Source organism: Engraulis encrasicolus, chromosome 5, assembly GCF_034702125.1.
Source record: "Engraulis encrasicolus isolate BLACKSEA-1 chromosome 5, IST_EnEncr_1.0, whole genome shotgun sequence".
In the NCBI taxonomy this organism is placed as follows: domain Eukaryota; kingdom Metazoa; phylum Chordata; class Actinopteri; order Clupeiformes; family Engraulidae; genus Engraulis; species Engraulis encrasicolus.
The window spans coordinates 29,173,308-29,190,040 of record NC_085861.1 but is presented as its reverse complement, the minus strand read 5'-3'; the positions used below and the strand labels follow the sequence as shown (position 1 = coordinate 29,190,040).

Genomic DNA, 16,733 nt, shown 5'->3' with positions numbered 1-16,733 from the left:
ACAGCGCACTTGCGTACTGACTATCCCTCCTGAAAGATGAGAGAAAGAGAAAGAGACTGTTGATGTTGGTGAATGGTCAAACATGTCCAAAAACAAACAGACAACAGTAGCCTAATCAGTTTCTTTGGAGTTTCGCCAACAACAAAGAAAATTGAGTGAGATTGAAAAAAAAACTTTCCGAGAAGTGGCTCCAAGTGCCGTGGCTTAAGGCTAATGATGATCGGACAGAATTGTAGTGCTAGTCCCTTGAAATGCGGAATCGTTCCGTATGTGACAGTGGAATCATGCGTTCCGTGTTGAACAGGTAAGGGACGCGATGTGTCCCGTTTTCTCATGAATGCATAAAAATAGACATGTCACACGCATATCAACTGTAGCCTAAATCTAACGACAGTCGGGGCGAGCGCGACCGAGTTGAGCTCCTGAGGCTCTCTTCTCCCTCCATCATTATGGAATTGTGCCGTCTGTTTCTGTTAACTCCGGAAAATGGACGCGCACCCCCGTCATTCTCATTGGCAACTCCGAAGCGAAGTTAACTGAAAGCATGCATGCATGCGCGTGGCTTCTTAAATGCACGCAATTCCCGGCCAGCTCCACTTCTTAATTTCGCCAGCTTCCTCCCACCATATGGGACCACCATAACGGACACCGCATACAAGTTTATTCCCCGTCTGTGCGTCAGTTACCAGGCATGACGGCGAAATCGGCAAAAACAGATGAAATTCAGACAAGAATCACTTAACTTGAAGATGACATGTTGGCCATTTGTAGGCTAATTAAGATTTAAAGAATACCAAACTAACACATTTTTTGATTAGGCTACCTTGCACCAGTTGCATTAGCCTTCAAACAACATGTGTCAACATTCGTGGTGATCATGTTTTATCCTCCGACACTGCGGACAGTGGACTTTTTTTTTTTTTTTAAACCGCGGATGAGGTGCGTACCAAAACATATTTGCTGGTGCGCATATGAGTAACGCCCTAAAAAAGTTATGTGCACCCCTGATAATATCACTATTTCAAATACTATTTAATTATGCTATCGTATATTTTTGGATAGCGGCAACTGTGTAGAATGGGTAATGAGCAATATTAGCTAACATTGGTAGCCCTTTCTATCGTAATTTGGCGATAACGTCCAGCATGTCCACCGACCAGTTTCAGCACAATTCACCGGCAAAAGGCTCCCAATTCCGTCCGCTTGATTTCAGGCCACGTCGGTATTTCCGTTACTGTTTATTATTCCTTCATGCCGTTTTGCTGATTTCGTTCACACTTGTAGTCCTGGCTTTACCGATGCAGGAACTGTGATTAGTTTGGTCGTTACTGTGGAAACGGTTTAATAATTTTGGTCCTAAAGGGGAGTGGCCAGGGCGAGTTTTTAGCCAGAATGTTTTCGTGAAATTAAAGTTCCATGCTGCCGTTACGACACCCTTCATTACAATGCTGTTTATGGCCGTTTGACTCGGTTTTAAATGTCATCACCGTTTCAAATTGTAAGCATACAAACTCCGTATCATGTCGATATCCATTCCTGACTTAAACAGTGGATACATAATTAACTATCATCACTTATAAGTAGGCGGGCGGAATTGGGAGACGGGCGGAATTAGGCGACTTGGCTATAATAGCTTTGTGACTCTTTCTATACTATTTAATTATTGATTATGTGTAAACGGTCTGTGTTTACTCTGTTTTCTCTTCAGAAAGCCAAAGAAAGGTACCAGTGTTCAGCATGAGCAGGAGAGTCTAACTCATGTATTCCAGGTCAGTGAATGTGTCTGAATCTGTTCAGTGCATCGTTTGCAATATGAATGAACCAAACTCATGGCAAATACTTCAGTCCTCAGGCATAATCATGCTAGATCGAGAGGACAGTGACCATTTGAAACAGGAGTTAAACAAAAAATAAGATTCTTCATAGAATTCATATGCACAATCTACTTGCACTAACTCAAAACAAACACTCGCACACACACACACACACACACACACACACACTGCACTGACTCAAAAGCGCTCGCGCACACACACACACACACACACACACACACACACACACACTGCACTGACTCAAAAGCGCGTGCGCACACACACACACACACACACACAATACACACTGCACTGACTCCAAAGCATACGCACGCGCGCGCACACACACATACATACACACACACACACACACACACACCCCCCGAACTAACTCAAAGCACACACACACACACACACACACACACACACACACACACACACACACACACACACACACGTTGACACAGTTGCTACTTCATGTCTGTTACTTGAATGACTGTACTGAAAGACCAGCTGCCAACTAGCAGTAAATACTGCTCATTACAATTGCTTACTTTATATTTATTATTATTCAAAATGCTACTATATCAGAATCGTCACAATAGGACATAACTGGAATGCACAACACTACCTCTTTTAATGTATGTTCTATGTATGTCTGCTGTTGCCCAGTCTTGCACTTCATATGTCTGTATGGGTATTGTATACTTTGTAGATACTCTAGGTTTAATGTACTATGTATACAGGTACTGTCTTTGTCTAATTGTCTATGTCCACACCTAGAGTATAGAGAGTCTATGTTTGTCTGCATGGGAAAGTAAGAAACGTAATTTCAATTCTTTGTATGACCAGCGCATGTAAAGAAATTGCCAAAGCATACATTGCACACCTGATGGTTCATTCACGTAGCAATAATCTAAGAAATGTAGTACAGTATGGTTGTGTAAGGAAACACGGCATAATCGCATGACACACACAGTGCTTCTCTGAGCGTCCAGTCCCCTATGTAGGCTTAACAAGACAGCCAACCAATCGGCCACTTGTGTGTTAAATAGAGAGATGGGGTAGCACTGCCTTGTGTCTCAGTGATTACTCGGCAAACATTCATTATTGGTGTTGGTTCTGGGAAGTTCTCCGGTATCGGTCGGAGCAAAGTGAGTTGCAACGTGGCTGATGGCCAGGCCCTTTTCTAGGATTTTGGGGGCCCTAGGCAAAGGGGTTGTCGGGCCCCTAGGACATTTTTTTTTTTGGGGGGGGGGGGGATAGACAGGGCAGCCACGGCGCCAGAATTCCTGTTTCAGTTGGCCAGACCATTTTTGGATGGCTACCATTACAACATAATGTCACAGAATCCATGTAAACCTAATGGAACGACAATACATAATAGGCCTACCTAGACAGTGTTGTGTAGGCTATGCAAGTGAAAGTGAAAGTGAAAGCCCATTGGGAAACTCCAACTGTCATTGTGACACAGCACTCCACAGCACACAAGTGAATACTGCACACAACGAAATTGCATTTATGCCTCACCCGTACAAGGGGGCAGCCCTCAGTGGCGCCCCATGGGGAGCAGTGCGGTGGGACGGTACCATGCTCAGGGTACCTCAGTCATGGAGGAGGATGGGGGAGAGCACTGGTTGATTACTCCCCCCACCAACCTGGCGGGTCGGGAGTCGAACCGGCAACCTCTGGGATGGAAGTCTGACGCCCTAACCGCTTACCCATGACTGCCCCACTACCACATGCATGAAGGCCAACAAATGCATAATGAGCAAGCATACGCCAGCATTTTTGGTGAGGAAATGAAATCTAGTTATTATGATTACATGAACTTATCCCTACAGTTCATTTTATGAAACTTCATGAAGAAAGACCTAGGCAAATATAGTCCATTCAATTCAATAGGCTCGTAATTTCTCATGAAGGCTAATTGAATGTTCTGGCCTATATGTCACATGAGAGTAGGCCTATATGGCCCAATTCACGCCAAAATCATGATCTGTATTCCCTATGACAAATTAAAGAGTTAGGTCTAATCTTTCCAACCACTTTTAAAATATAACCGAGGGTGCACCATTTGTGCAAAAAGAACAAGGCCTGTTGACTCATAAAACTGTACAATCCAGAAAGACTGAGAAAGACTAATGAACAGGCACACTGGCGGTTTTGGGGGATGTGATATTGAAGCTAGAATTCTGTAACCAAACCGAGGGGGGTCTCCCCCAGAAGAGAATTTTTTTTGATAAAAACGCTCTCAAACGGTGATTTCTTTAAGCTCTTCAGACAACCTCCCTGCTACTACTCAATCATGTTTCTACCGCGCTGCGTTTCATAGCTATTGCATCCATCACACACTTGAGAATACAATCCAAATGTTTGTGTTGTAATACCGTTTACAGCAACAATTCACATTAATTGCATTCAACAGGCTAATACATCACTGCACCGCAGCCATCATTCCAGAAAGGGTGTGTTCAAACGCGGCCACCAAGGATGACTGAACAGCCACCTGCGTTACTCCGTGGTTGACTCTGTGTCAATTACAAGGGACAAATATCAGTGCCCTTACCTTGCGTTGTCTTGACCTCAGAATGCTATCCCCTCACTGTAATCCACGCGTTTCCACAAGTTCCAGTTTGTAATCCCCTTTATGGCTAATTATAGCAAGGAAGTGACCATTGTGCTACAATTCAGCTATCCCACAAGCATGGGGTATTAGGTAGGCGCTGTTGCTTCCCTCGCAGCAGAGCCCTTCATACAGATGACACTGCCTTATTATACAGCTATTTAAAATCGTCATTGCTGTTGAATACATAACCTGTCGTCCTTGGGGGCCCCTCCTACTCGGGGGCCCTAGGCAACTGCCTACATTGCTTACCTTAACGCAACGGGTCTGCTGATGGCATTGTGTGTAGAGCTGATATTTTGCGGGTAAATGAATGAGCTGAAATAGCAAAATAGAATCCGTCTGATTAACAAATCAACAGCTAGATGAAGCTGAAATACAATGAACAAGCTTGTGGAAAACAACAATGAGCTGGATGAAAAGGTGAAAAAAGATTAAAAGACAAAGAGACAATAACTTGCACAGTTTTACAGGAGTCATTCCAAGTCAATGTAGCCAAAGCCCACAAACGTTTCGGAGGAGTTGTCTGCAGAGTAGACTCACATCATGACTAACTCCATTAACATATCTCCCAGTTGCATGTTGCCTTTGCTGTATAGGAAGTGATGAGCAACCTGTAGTCTTTCATTACAGTCCAGTCAGTGCCACATATCACACATTCCAAATTACCTGCTTTTCAAGTCAAGACAAGTCGGCTTCATTGACAATTTCTTTACATGCTGTCAAGTTGGCTTTATTGTCAATTTCTTTACATGCTCTGGTCATACAAAGAATTGAAATACGTTTCTTACTTACCCATGCAGACATAGTCATACTTAAGGTATAGACATAGACAGAACACATACACCTAGAGTACCCATACAATACACCGGTACAGACATTTAAAGCGCAAGAGTCTAGACTGGGCAACAGAAGACATAGAGAGCATAAATTAAAAAAGAAGTATTGCTGTGCATTTCCAATAATGCCCTAGTGTGACAGTTCTATAGTGATAGTGGTATTGTGAAATATTAATAAATAATAAAGTAAGTCATTTGTATGTGTGCAATATTTACATTGTCTTAGTATGACAAAATGTCTAAATAGTGGTATTACCATGTCGCATAGAAATAAATAACACAGTTTGAATCAGAGCTAGACAGCTAAAAAGTGGGTATGCACCAGAGGGAGCCACTGCTTGTTTGAAGAGCAGAGGGATTTTAAAAGAGTTGCGCGGCTCGCGCTTAAACCAGTTTCTATATTAGGACTAGCGCGGGTTACTTCTGCGTTGTATATTTTGTACGGGTGATAAAGAATGTGGTAGTGGTTACGGCAAAGGTTCTGTGTCGGTGAATGCACGTAGGCTAATAGAGACGTTAAATGGAGTGGTGTGGTGGAGCGAATGCGACAAGGACAGATGAGGAGAGCTGTCTGTCAATTTATGAGCGTAGCTGTCAGTCAGAAGTAGTCTGACATTTTCTAAATCCTGGCAAAATTGCATGGAGTTGCTGATTCGTAAGGCCCACTCCATCGGAAAGAAGGGCAGACCTTGCATGGACGTGAGAGTGCGTGAAAAAAGCATTATCAAAAAAAACTACCAACACTCTATGGAAGTAAAAAAGAAAGCGACGAACATTTCTGTGACATGGCGTAATCGCTACTTGTCATTTTGTTGCGCGTGGAGCTGCTGGAGGAAGGTGTCTGTACATAAACACACAAGACATCATAGGCCCTAAACTTTATTGCACAACGTGTGCGTGCACACATGTGGGTTCTCTCCTCTCCTCTCTTCTCCTCCGCTCCCTCTCCTCTGTGCATGGTCCATGATATTTGCCAGTATGTTGATGGCATGCTGTGTTTGTGTGAGGTTTGTTACAGATGGTGTAACTTCAATCTGCTCATTACCGTGCCGTGCCGCGGCAGCGCACCGTGATCATTACACCCTGTGGCCATTCGGAATGCGGGGGGCAGTATAGCACTGCTTTTGCAGAGCAGTGTCTGCCTGTGCTTGTGCGTCTGTCTGTGTTTCCGTGCTTGTCCATCACCCAGTTTTAGTAGTAGTAGAAATACAGTCGGCAAATTGCATGTTTTATTTAGCATTGGGCATTTGATAATAACACAAGTGTGAGCCCTAAACAAGACCACCATGTGAATTTAAACTCGACTTTTTTCTGTCTTGCATTCACCGTCTCCCAATCCGTCCCTAACTTATTTCGGCACTATTCATGTCAGGAACGGGTATCCTCAGGATACAGAGTTTGCATACCTACAATTTGAACCGGTAAAGACAATTAAAACCGAGTCAATCAGACAGGAACACCATTGTAATTAAGTGTGTCCCGTAACGCCAGCATGAGAGAGATCGAATTTTAAATTTGGCGGCGACATTCTGTTGCACGTAACATTGGGCATTTGATAATAACAGAAGTGTGCGCCCTAAACAAGACCACCATGTGAATTTAAACTCGACTTTTTTCTGTCTTTCATTCACCGTCTCCCAATCCGTCCCTAACTTATTCGGCATTATTCAAGTCAGGAACGGGTATCCTCAGGATACAGAGTTTGCATACCTACAATTTGAACCGGTAAAGACAATTAAAACCGACTCAATCAGACAGGAACACCATTGTAATTAAGTGTGTCCCGTAACGCCAGCATGAGAGAGATCGAATTTTAAATTTGGCGACGACATTCTGTTGCAAGTAACATTGGGCATTTGATAATAACACACGCGTGAGCCCTAAACAAGACCGCCAGTCGACGGTGTTTTGTTTTTATTATTCTGCATTCATGCCAGGAACGGATATCCTCAGGATAGGCCTAATAGGTTGAAGACAGGTTTTTTTTTTTATTATTATTAGTGCTTGTGAACACTTGTGAACTATGACTCCTTCTTCGGAGGCTGGATAACCTGTCACACCACGATGTGTCACAAAAGGCTGTGCACTGCCTTTTCTTTTTTAAAAACACAGCAGTCGTATGATAAGTGTTTCCCAACCACTGTGCCATGGCACACTAGTGCCGTGGGAAATTCTTTTTTTTTTTGCTTAGGCCTATTTTTTTTTCGAATTCATTAATTAATAATTGTTAAGGCGGCTACAGAGTATAATTTGTTTTCATTATTTCATAATTTTTGTTGGTGGTAGGCCTATATAGGCTACTATATAGGCTATTTTTAATTAGGCTATTTGAATGATTCAACCAACCGCCCGAATTTAATTAAAATATTTGGCTATAGGCTACTTTCGATTCGATTGTGTGTGCTCTTCTTAAAACCTGATTTTAATATGGCAACCAAGCATGAGAGAGAGAGAGAGAGAGAGAGAGAGAGAGAGAGAGAGAGAGAGAGAGAGCTCTTTTGTGTGCGTGTGGGGGTTTAATCACCCCCTCCCCCACAGACAAACATTCATAGCGTCACACAGTTGAAGACTGTAGTCAGTTAACATCTATGTAAGCGCCCCTCCAAGCGTCTGCCTGTGTGCGTCTGTTTGTGCTTCCGTGCTTGTCCATCCCCCAGTTTTAGTAGTAGTAGAAATACAGTCAGCAAATTGCATGTTTTATTTAGCATTGGGCATTTGATAGGGCATTTGATAATAACACAAGTGTGAGCCCTAAACAAGACCACCATGTGAATTTAAACTCGACTTTTTTTTGTCTTTCATTCACCATCTCCCAATCCAGTTTGCATAGGCCTACCTACAATTAGGCTAAATAAAATAAAAAAGACGTTTTTTTTTTATTATTATTATTATCATTAGTGCTTGTGAACACTTGTGAACTATGACTCCTTCTTCGGAGGCTGGATAACCTGTCACACCACGAGCTCTTTTGTGTGCGTGTAGGGGTTTAATCACCCCCTCCCCCACAGACAAACATTCATAGCGTCACACAGTTGAAGACTGTAGTCAGTTGACATTTATGTAAGCGCCCCTCCAAGCCGTGTGAGTTTAACAGTTTGCGGCCAAGAGTTTTTTTTCACGAGCGCGTGTGCGCGCACACACACACACACACACACACACACACAGACGAGAGATGCAAGGCAGAGTATGGATATTGTTTCAAAAGTTAGAATGTTTATTTGAATGTTTGAATGTTTATTTAACTATGCCTAAACATAAATCCTTACAAAGTCTTTTAAGTGTCCAGGTGTAGGCCTAGCCTAGCCTACTTATGTCCTTACTCCCGTGTCCATACTGTAAATCCCATGGTGCAAAAAGTGCAGTTGGCTAGTGACTCAACAAGGGTGCAGCAACGCAGTCTGGTCTTGATTCAGAATTCACCCAGGACAAAGGCGGCATTCAAAAAAATCTAAGTAGGCTATGCCTAAAAATAAATCCTTACAAAGTCTTTTATGTGTCCAGTCACCTGGATAGGCCAACAGTCATCGACCAAATCATCGATCTAGGTGGTGAGCCCACTGGTAGGTGAAGGGAAACAGCGCACTACTGCACAAACAACAGGCCGAGTCGCAGGAGACACAGCGAAAGGGACGGAACGCAATTCTGGTTAAGCCGGGCAGAAAGGATGTTTTCTGCTGTCTTTATCTGCAGTGTAGCCTACATTAGGCAACTTGTAAAGGCTGCTGTGTAGGCATTGTCTACTAAAACTCTGTAGGCCTACTTGTAAAATAAATTTACACTCTTACTGAAATTTCAAGTTTAGCCTACGTTTATTTGTTTATACACAGAATTAAAAATCAATACAATAAAAACAATATGAGGTAATAAAAGAGTATGACGTGTGTGCATCCGTTTTTTTTGTTCAACATTGTTCAACATTGTCATAAGATGGTGCGGAGAACCAGGTAAAGACCACAAATGCCCAGACGCTAAGGGACCGTTCGTTATTTATTTTTGGGGTCACCGGAAGAAAATAGGGGAGGGTCGTGTCAGTTTTTTCATTGCTGCGGGGAGGGTCATCAAAGTTTTTTAAGCTCGCTAGGGGAGGGTCATCCAAAAATGTTTGGCCCATTTATTACAAAAAGCATTTCAAAGTAGCCTTGTTTGTTGTATGTTTCAATGTAACATAGCCTCAGAAACGGCCCTTTCGCTAAGCAGCGTTGGTCAATCAACATAAAAAATAAGGCAGGATAAGGCTATTTCTTAATTCTCCCTAGGGGAGGGTCATGCATTTTTTGACGGCGTCGCGGGGAGGGTCATCAAAGTTTTGAAGCTCGCTAGGGGAGGGTCATGCAAAATTTGACGATCAAAGGTGGTCATCTTCCGACGACCCCGAAAATAAATAACGAACAGTCCCTAACCAGACATGGATACCAAATTATTTCTATTTATTTATTATATTTTTAGGCTTAAACATATGTTAGCCTACTAAATATTGAAAGAAGGAAAAGAAAAGACAGACACGTCGAGGCTACTGGTCGTAGCCTATTACAGCAAATCGAACATGCGCTTTATGCACACATAGCAATACAGTAAAAGAAATTCAACTTCGGAGCGCAGTGGGTTTCGTGGGTCCGGGGGGATGGTGATGGCACGTTTGGTGTCTTTCCACCACCCCTGCACGGAGAGTGCATGGATGGAAAGCATATCCATAAAGCATCTGCATTCCTTCTGGAAGAATTAGGCTACAAAGAGCTGGTTACAATTTCAGTAGGCTATTATTTCCATAAAGGAATCGAATAATTGTCATAACAAATGTTGCGGTTTCAGTCAAATAGCTCATATTAAGTGGAGGACGAGTAATATTTCATAAGCATATTTTAGTTCATATATTATGTAATTCATTCTGCAAAAACGAGTATATTTTTCTCTCAAAAAATGACATTGGTTTCAATGAGGGCACTCTTGTTCTGGCAGGGACTCGCTTTTCGGCACGACAGTCACATTCAGGCTACCACAATAAGATGAGCACAAAAATGACTGAGTACGCGCCTTTCAATGGGCGGCTAAATATGCCTGTTGCATAGCGTAATTATTCACACATCACGTCAACTTCAAGTCACAAATTAGTAGTCCCTTGCAGTTGACCTATGCCAAATTAACGTCCTCTCCTAGCCTATATGAACACGCGGGTGTGTGTGTGAGTGAGTGAATGAGAGAGAGAGAGAGAGAGAGAGAGAGAGAGAGAGAATCCCTGGCTGCGCAGACATTGTTTGCATACTTTTTGGGCATAATTTAATGGCATAGGCCTACACTACACTCGGTGCATTGATTAGTCATAGCAAACAGCAAAAAATGCAGGTGGGGATGTGACATCTGACACGTGACATCTGTTCTTATGGCTACCAGAGTTCCGCATGTGTGCGCCTGTACCCCGACAGTTGCTTACACTTAATTTGAGCACGAAAACAGCAATATCAATCGCTTGCTAATTTTTGCCAATGTGACAACATTAAATTCATTACGGAAGTGTAGGTTAGGTTATCGCCCCAGCTGTTGGCGATGTAAGATAAATAGCCAACGCTTAAACGTGGCGCTGTAGGTTACTGCAGTGAGGTTTAGGCCCCCTATTGCACTCTCCGTAATTTTTACCAAACGAAAAAAGTATCCACATCCAGAAAACAAGTTTGAAGTTGCAATATTAGACGTTTCAAATCTTGCGATGCGAGAATCGGTATAGGGGCTTGTGGCTACACTCAATTTAGGTCTACACATAGAGCTTGCACATTAATGGCAATTCATCCGATCATCATTAAAAAAAAAGAAAAGAAAATTCATTAGGCTATTTATTCTTTTTATGACTCTTCCTACTTCCTGGAGGTGTTCTCACACAATTTAATTAGGCATGTCGTTATCCGCTGAATCGGTGCGTGCTGGTGAATATGAGCATATTAATATGCCGTCAACATCGTCTAAAATATTCCATATGGTAATAAATGTTGCCAACACATTTGCGCTTCTTCACCACTCTGTGCTATGGTTATCTGATATGAACAAGAGAGAGAGAGAGAGTGAGAGAGAGAAAGAGAGAGAGTGTGTGTGTGTGTATGTGTATGTGTATGTGTGCGCGCCCGTGTGTGCGCGTGAGTGAATGTGTATTGAGAGAGAGAGAGAGAGATATCATATATATATATACAGTTTTTTTTAAATCCTTCTGGATTATGGGTTATTGGGTCATTGATCTCTCAATACAAACCTGAACATGCGCTACCAAGTACAGCAAGCGCTCCCAAGTGCCACCCGGCGGTTGTTTGGGTACACTGCAGCTAGGCCCGGTACGTACCGAGGTGGATGACGTGGCATTACCTCGGTAAAGGGTGTGCATTGTAGGGGGACCGACTGTATGTACTGTAGGCTTGGTTTGAGGGAAGGTTTGTAGTGTTAGCTGTAGGCCTATTTGGTAGTGCTATGTTAAAGGTCTGGCATATGTAATGTGATTCACTGTTCTCAGTGGAAATGGAGGAACCGATTAAATGGATTGAATAATAAAAAATAAACAGAAGTTGAAAAATGTTTTTAAAATGTAGGCTACAGCATATATAATAGTAGGTCTATGTAGGCCTATATCCTTTATCTGTGTTGTGGAAATAGTTTAATAAAAAATAATTTAAAAAAAACATAACGCATAGTTTATTTTGGCAAGATAAAAAAAATGGCTAGTTGAACTTCTGTTTGGCTGGTAAGAAAAAATATCTACCAGCCAAATTGGCTGGTGGTGGAAAAAGTTAATTTAGAGCCCTAATCACAGGCATGATAAGCAGCAGTAACATTGCGTGCGCGTGTGCATGCGTGTGTGCGTATGTGTGTTTTGTTAGTGCAGATAGAATGTGCAATCCAGTAGTGTGTGTGTGTGGGGGGGGGGTCAGGATTCTGGCTTGGTCTATGAAGCTGTTTGCTAGTCTGGTGTTACGGGAGAGGAGGCCCCTGTACCTCTTTCCAGAGGGCAGGAGATTAGACCGTTTGTGTGCAGAGTGGCTTTACCTGTAGGCCTATATTCTGTAATCACCTGGTTGAATTGGAAAAAATCCTCATTATCACATGTTGGTATATGCTCACCCTAATATACATGGATTAATTTGTCCTTGTATGGTGTGCTTCAGGTGATTGAGACAAAGATCATCACATTTGTGAAGAATGAGCTGCAAAGATTTAAGATGATTCTTCGTCCACATTACCAAGAAAACTTAAAGAGAAAAGATGAGGATGAGAGTGATGCCAGAGAAGGAGCTCTCAAGATGGCACTGCACTTCCTATGGGAGATGGAGAGAATGGATCTGGCTGACAAACTGAAAGAACGTAGGAATTGTTCATTATTTTTCATAATATGTGGAAATGACATGAGATTATTTGAATCATTTAGGTATACCATTATGAAAAAGGTTAAGTTGCTATTGCTCGTGTCAGTGGTTGTTAATATTCATTTTGTTTGTGCACCAGATGAGCTGGATGTACTTTGTCGGGCTGAACTGAAAATGCATCTCAAGAACAAGTACCAACGTGTAGTTGAAGGAATAGCCATGCAAGGAAACTCTGCCCAGCTCGAAAAGATCTACACAGAGGTCTACATCACAGAGGGAGGAAGTGTGAAAGTAAATGAGGAGCATGAAGTCAGGCAAATTGAGTCCAGATCCAAAAGACCAGTTGAAAGGGAGAAAAAAATCAAAAGCAGGGACATCTTCAATCTCTTACCTGGTCAGGACAAATCAAGCAGAAGAGTTATGACAAAAGGGGTAGCTGGCATTGGTAAAACCATCTCCATTCAGAAGTACATCTTGGACTGGGCTGAGGAAAAAGACAACAGTGATATCCACTTCATTTTCCCATTGCCTTTTCGGGAGCTGAACCTTGTGAGAGATGAACATCACTCTTTGATGAGTCTTCTTCACCACTTCTTTCCAGAGCTGAAGACCTTAACCTTTGGCAATCAAGGAAAGTATAAAATATTGTTCATCTTTGACGGCCTGGATGAATGCCGACTACAACTTAACTTCCAGAAGAATGAAATTTTGACCAATGTGACAGTTCCAACTTCCCTGGATGTACTCCTCACAAATCTCATCGAAGGAAACCTGCTTCCCTCTGCTCTACTTTGGATCACCTCTCGACCAGCAGCAGCCAGTCAGATTCCACCCGATTGTGTTGACCTTGTCACAGAGATCCATGGGTTCAATGACCAACAGAAGAAGAAGTACTTCAGGAACAGGTTCAATGATGAGAGTTTTTCCAGCAGAATCATTTCTCACATTGAATCATCAAGAAGTCTCCACATCATGTGCCACATACCAGTGTTTTGCTGGATCGCTGCTTGTGTTCTTGCAGTGATTCTTGGCTCTTCAGGAGGACAACAGCTTCCAAAAACATTGACAGAGATGTACACATATTTCCTGATCTTCCAAACAAAACAGGCCAGTCAAAAATTTGATAATGTGCATGACCCTGAGCCACAATGGAACAAGAAGCTTATCCTTTCTCTGGGAAAGCTGGCCTACAAACAGTTGGAGAAGGGAAATCTGATCTTCTATAAAAAGGACCTGCAAGATTGTGGCATTGATGCTAGAGAAGCTGCAGTGCGCTCTGGTGTCTGCACCCAGATCTTCCGACAGGAATCTGGAATTTTTCAAGCAACAGTGTTCTGCTTTATCCACCTGAGTATCCAGGAGTTTCTAGCAGCTCTGTATGTGTTTCTGATGATGGCGAACGAAAGTCAAAATGTGATCTCCAGACACCAAAATCCCGAAGAAGGATCCATGACCATCTTACACAAGAGTGCTGTGGAAAAAGCCCTGCTGTATAAAGATGGCCGCTTTGACCTCTTCCTCCGGTTCCTTCTTGGTCTTTCTCTGGAATCAAACCAGACTCTCCTGCATGGCCTACTACAGAGAGAACAAAAGCAGATGTGCAATGATGAAACGATCAGTTACATTAAGGACAAGATTAGGGAGGTCCCTTCATCAGAGAGGACAATCAACCTATTCCACTGCCTGAATGAACTGAATGACCACTCCTTAGTGGAGGAGATCCAGAGCTTCTTGGGTGCAGAGAATCTTTCGGAAGCCCAGCTCTCACCTCTCCAGTGGTCGGCTCTCGTCTTTGTGCTGGTCACATCAGACCAGAAGCTGGATGTGTTTGACCTGAAGAAATATGTCGGATCTGATGAAGGTCTCCAGAGGTTGAAGCCAGTTGTGGAGGAATCCAAAACTGTTCTGTAAGTATGATGGTAGGGAGTACTCTCAGGGGGATAAGAGCTGTTGACTGTTCGGTGTTTTGTATACTTTTGATCTTTAAACAGTAGTTATATATGGTTGTTATCCCGTTTCAGGCTTGATAACTGTGGACTCGGTGAAATGAGCTGTGAAACGATGGCATCTGTCCTCTGCAACACATTTTCAAAAGTGCAGACGTTGGATTTTAGTGACAACAGTATTAGAGATGTTGGAGTCAAACATCTTTGTATTGCGCTGAGGAACTCAAAATGTATACTAGAGACACTCCAGTAAGACCTTTTAATCCTTTTTAAAACTCCCTCACTTTCGCTTCTTACACCTTACTCCACAAATTTGCATGTTAATATGAAATATTCTGAACATTATCTTTCTTTCTACGTGAAATACTGTACATAAATAGTAGTATCAATAGTATTATATAGTGTAGTACTAATACAATAGCAATAAACAGTTAATCATTAAGACTCTTCTGTTCAGACTGGCAGACTGTGGTGTAACAGGAGTAGGATATGCTGCTCTCGCCTCAGCTCTCAAATCAAACCCTTCACATCTGGAGGAACTGGACCTGAGAGGAAACGACCCTGGAGACTCTGGAGTAAAGCTGCTTTTGGAATTACAGCAGGATCCAGCCTGTAAACTTCAGACACTGAGGTAAGATAATGCCGTAAAGCATCTCCCGATGCAAGTGTCTGAGATTTTGAAGTTTTGAAACTGAATAGGGCTATCTGAAATGTGTCTGTTTAGTTCTTGTTTTGCACCTTTCTGTGAAAGGTCATTGCCCACATTGGGGGACATTTTATTGTGTTTTGTTTTACTGTGTTTTGATGTTGGATGTGATGTTTGAAGCCTCTCTGTCAGGGGTTAGTAAATAAGTTTTGACACAAGCAAGTTTTTTTTCTGATAGTTCTATCGCAGGCCATGACCATACTTCATTTATCTTCAAAAAATGAAATACATTCCGTTTCCAATTTAATTTTGTTTCATAAACTGATGTCCTCACAGAGGTGTGAACACAGAATATTAAAGGCTTGGAGGCTGAATATGCAAACAGCAGCGAGATCTTGATGCAGTCACTCTTGGTCCAGAGCAGCAGAAGTTCTTGTCTCTATTTCCATTTGCAGGGAATACCACTGGTGGTGGTGTGGTATGTGGTACACAAACTACATAAACTGTCAATGAAATTAATCGTGACAAACGGGAGACGTGTCATGATTGGTTGCCACAGGGGTTTGGAAGGTGATTATGCAGGGGTTAAGCAGAGGTAAAAATGCTGGAGTGCTCCTATGTGGTATTACAGTAGACAAGACTAAAGGCTTTCTGAGATTGTGCATATGAGATGAAATGTATGACTCCTGTGACACCCTTTCCTCTCTATCCCTGTTTATTAATCATCATAAGTCTATTGCTCTGTCCACATAAGGAAGAACTCAAGGGGGAAAGTATGCGTGTTTAGGGCTATATGTTCATGTGTCTGGAAATGTGAGATGCAGCTTGGGGAGCTGCATGCATTGATATTGTGGCCAGTGTGTTCTGTGCTGTGGTTTGATGGGGTGGTAGCATAAGAAAGAGACGCTGGACAACTGCACAGCCTGGGGAGGTCTATGCATTTAAATTGTGGCCAGTGTGTTCTTCTATGTATGCATTTACTGTACATGTATATTCTGACATTAGGACATGGTGTATACAGTACAGTTGGGAATGTGGGATATTGGAGAAGGGATATTAGTAGTAGTGTTGTATGTTAATCTGTTATACCAGTGTGTTGTTCTATGTAAGGATTTAGTGTACAGTACATGTATATCGTGACATTAGGACATGGTGTATGTACATTACAGTAGTGGTGTGTACTGCCCTTACAATTCGATTCAATGAGCCTACCATTCAGGAGGTAACTATTCGATTAAAATTGATTCAATCCAATTATACTATGCATTACATTTCTACAGAAAGCAAGGCACATTTTTCATTAGTCATGAGGCAAAACAAGCTTTCAGATACTGACAGATGTATCAGCCATGCCGTTTGCAATGCTTTGAAGTGCTTTAATTTAATTTAAAGTTAATTTACTCTGTAAATGCCCACGGAAGTAATTGAAACTTGAGAAAAATATGCCACATTGATTATGCCATTTGCCGAATCGATTATTGCAATGTATTGTGTAGCAGAGTGGACCTCACTTGTTTAATCTAAT

The 16,733-nt window shown here is 42.3% G+C and overlaps 1 protein-coding gene across 1 annotated transcript; it reads left to right on the top strand.

Moving 5' to 3' along the window:
- Positions 1-284: 284 nt before the first annotated feature.
- LOC134449749 (NLR family CARD domain-containing protein 3-like) lies at positions 285-14,527 on the top strand. The gene is made up of 4 exons (XM_063199858.1): positions 285-304; positions 1,709-1,769; positions 12,419-12,614; positions 12,756-14,527. Exons 1-4 carry the CDS (start codon positions 285-287, stop codon positions 14,525-14,527), a joined length of 2,049 nt encoding a protein of 682 aa, XP_063055928.1.
- The last annotated feature ends 2,206 nt before the right edge of the window (positions 14,528-16,733 follow it).

Coding starts and splice junctions, on each gene's coding strand:
- LOC134449749 (XM_063199858.1), top strand. CDS start 285: ATGCGTTCCGTGTTGAACAG. Junction 305..1,708: donor ATGCGTTCCGTGTTGAACAG/GTAAGGGACGCG, acceptor TTTTCTCTTCAG/AAAGCCAAAGAAAGGTACCA. Junction 1,770..12,418: donor GTCTAACTCATGTATTCCAG/GTCAGTGAATGT, acceptor GGTGTGCTTCAG/GTGATTGAGACAAAGATCAT.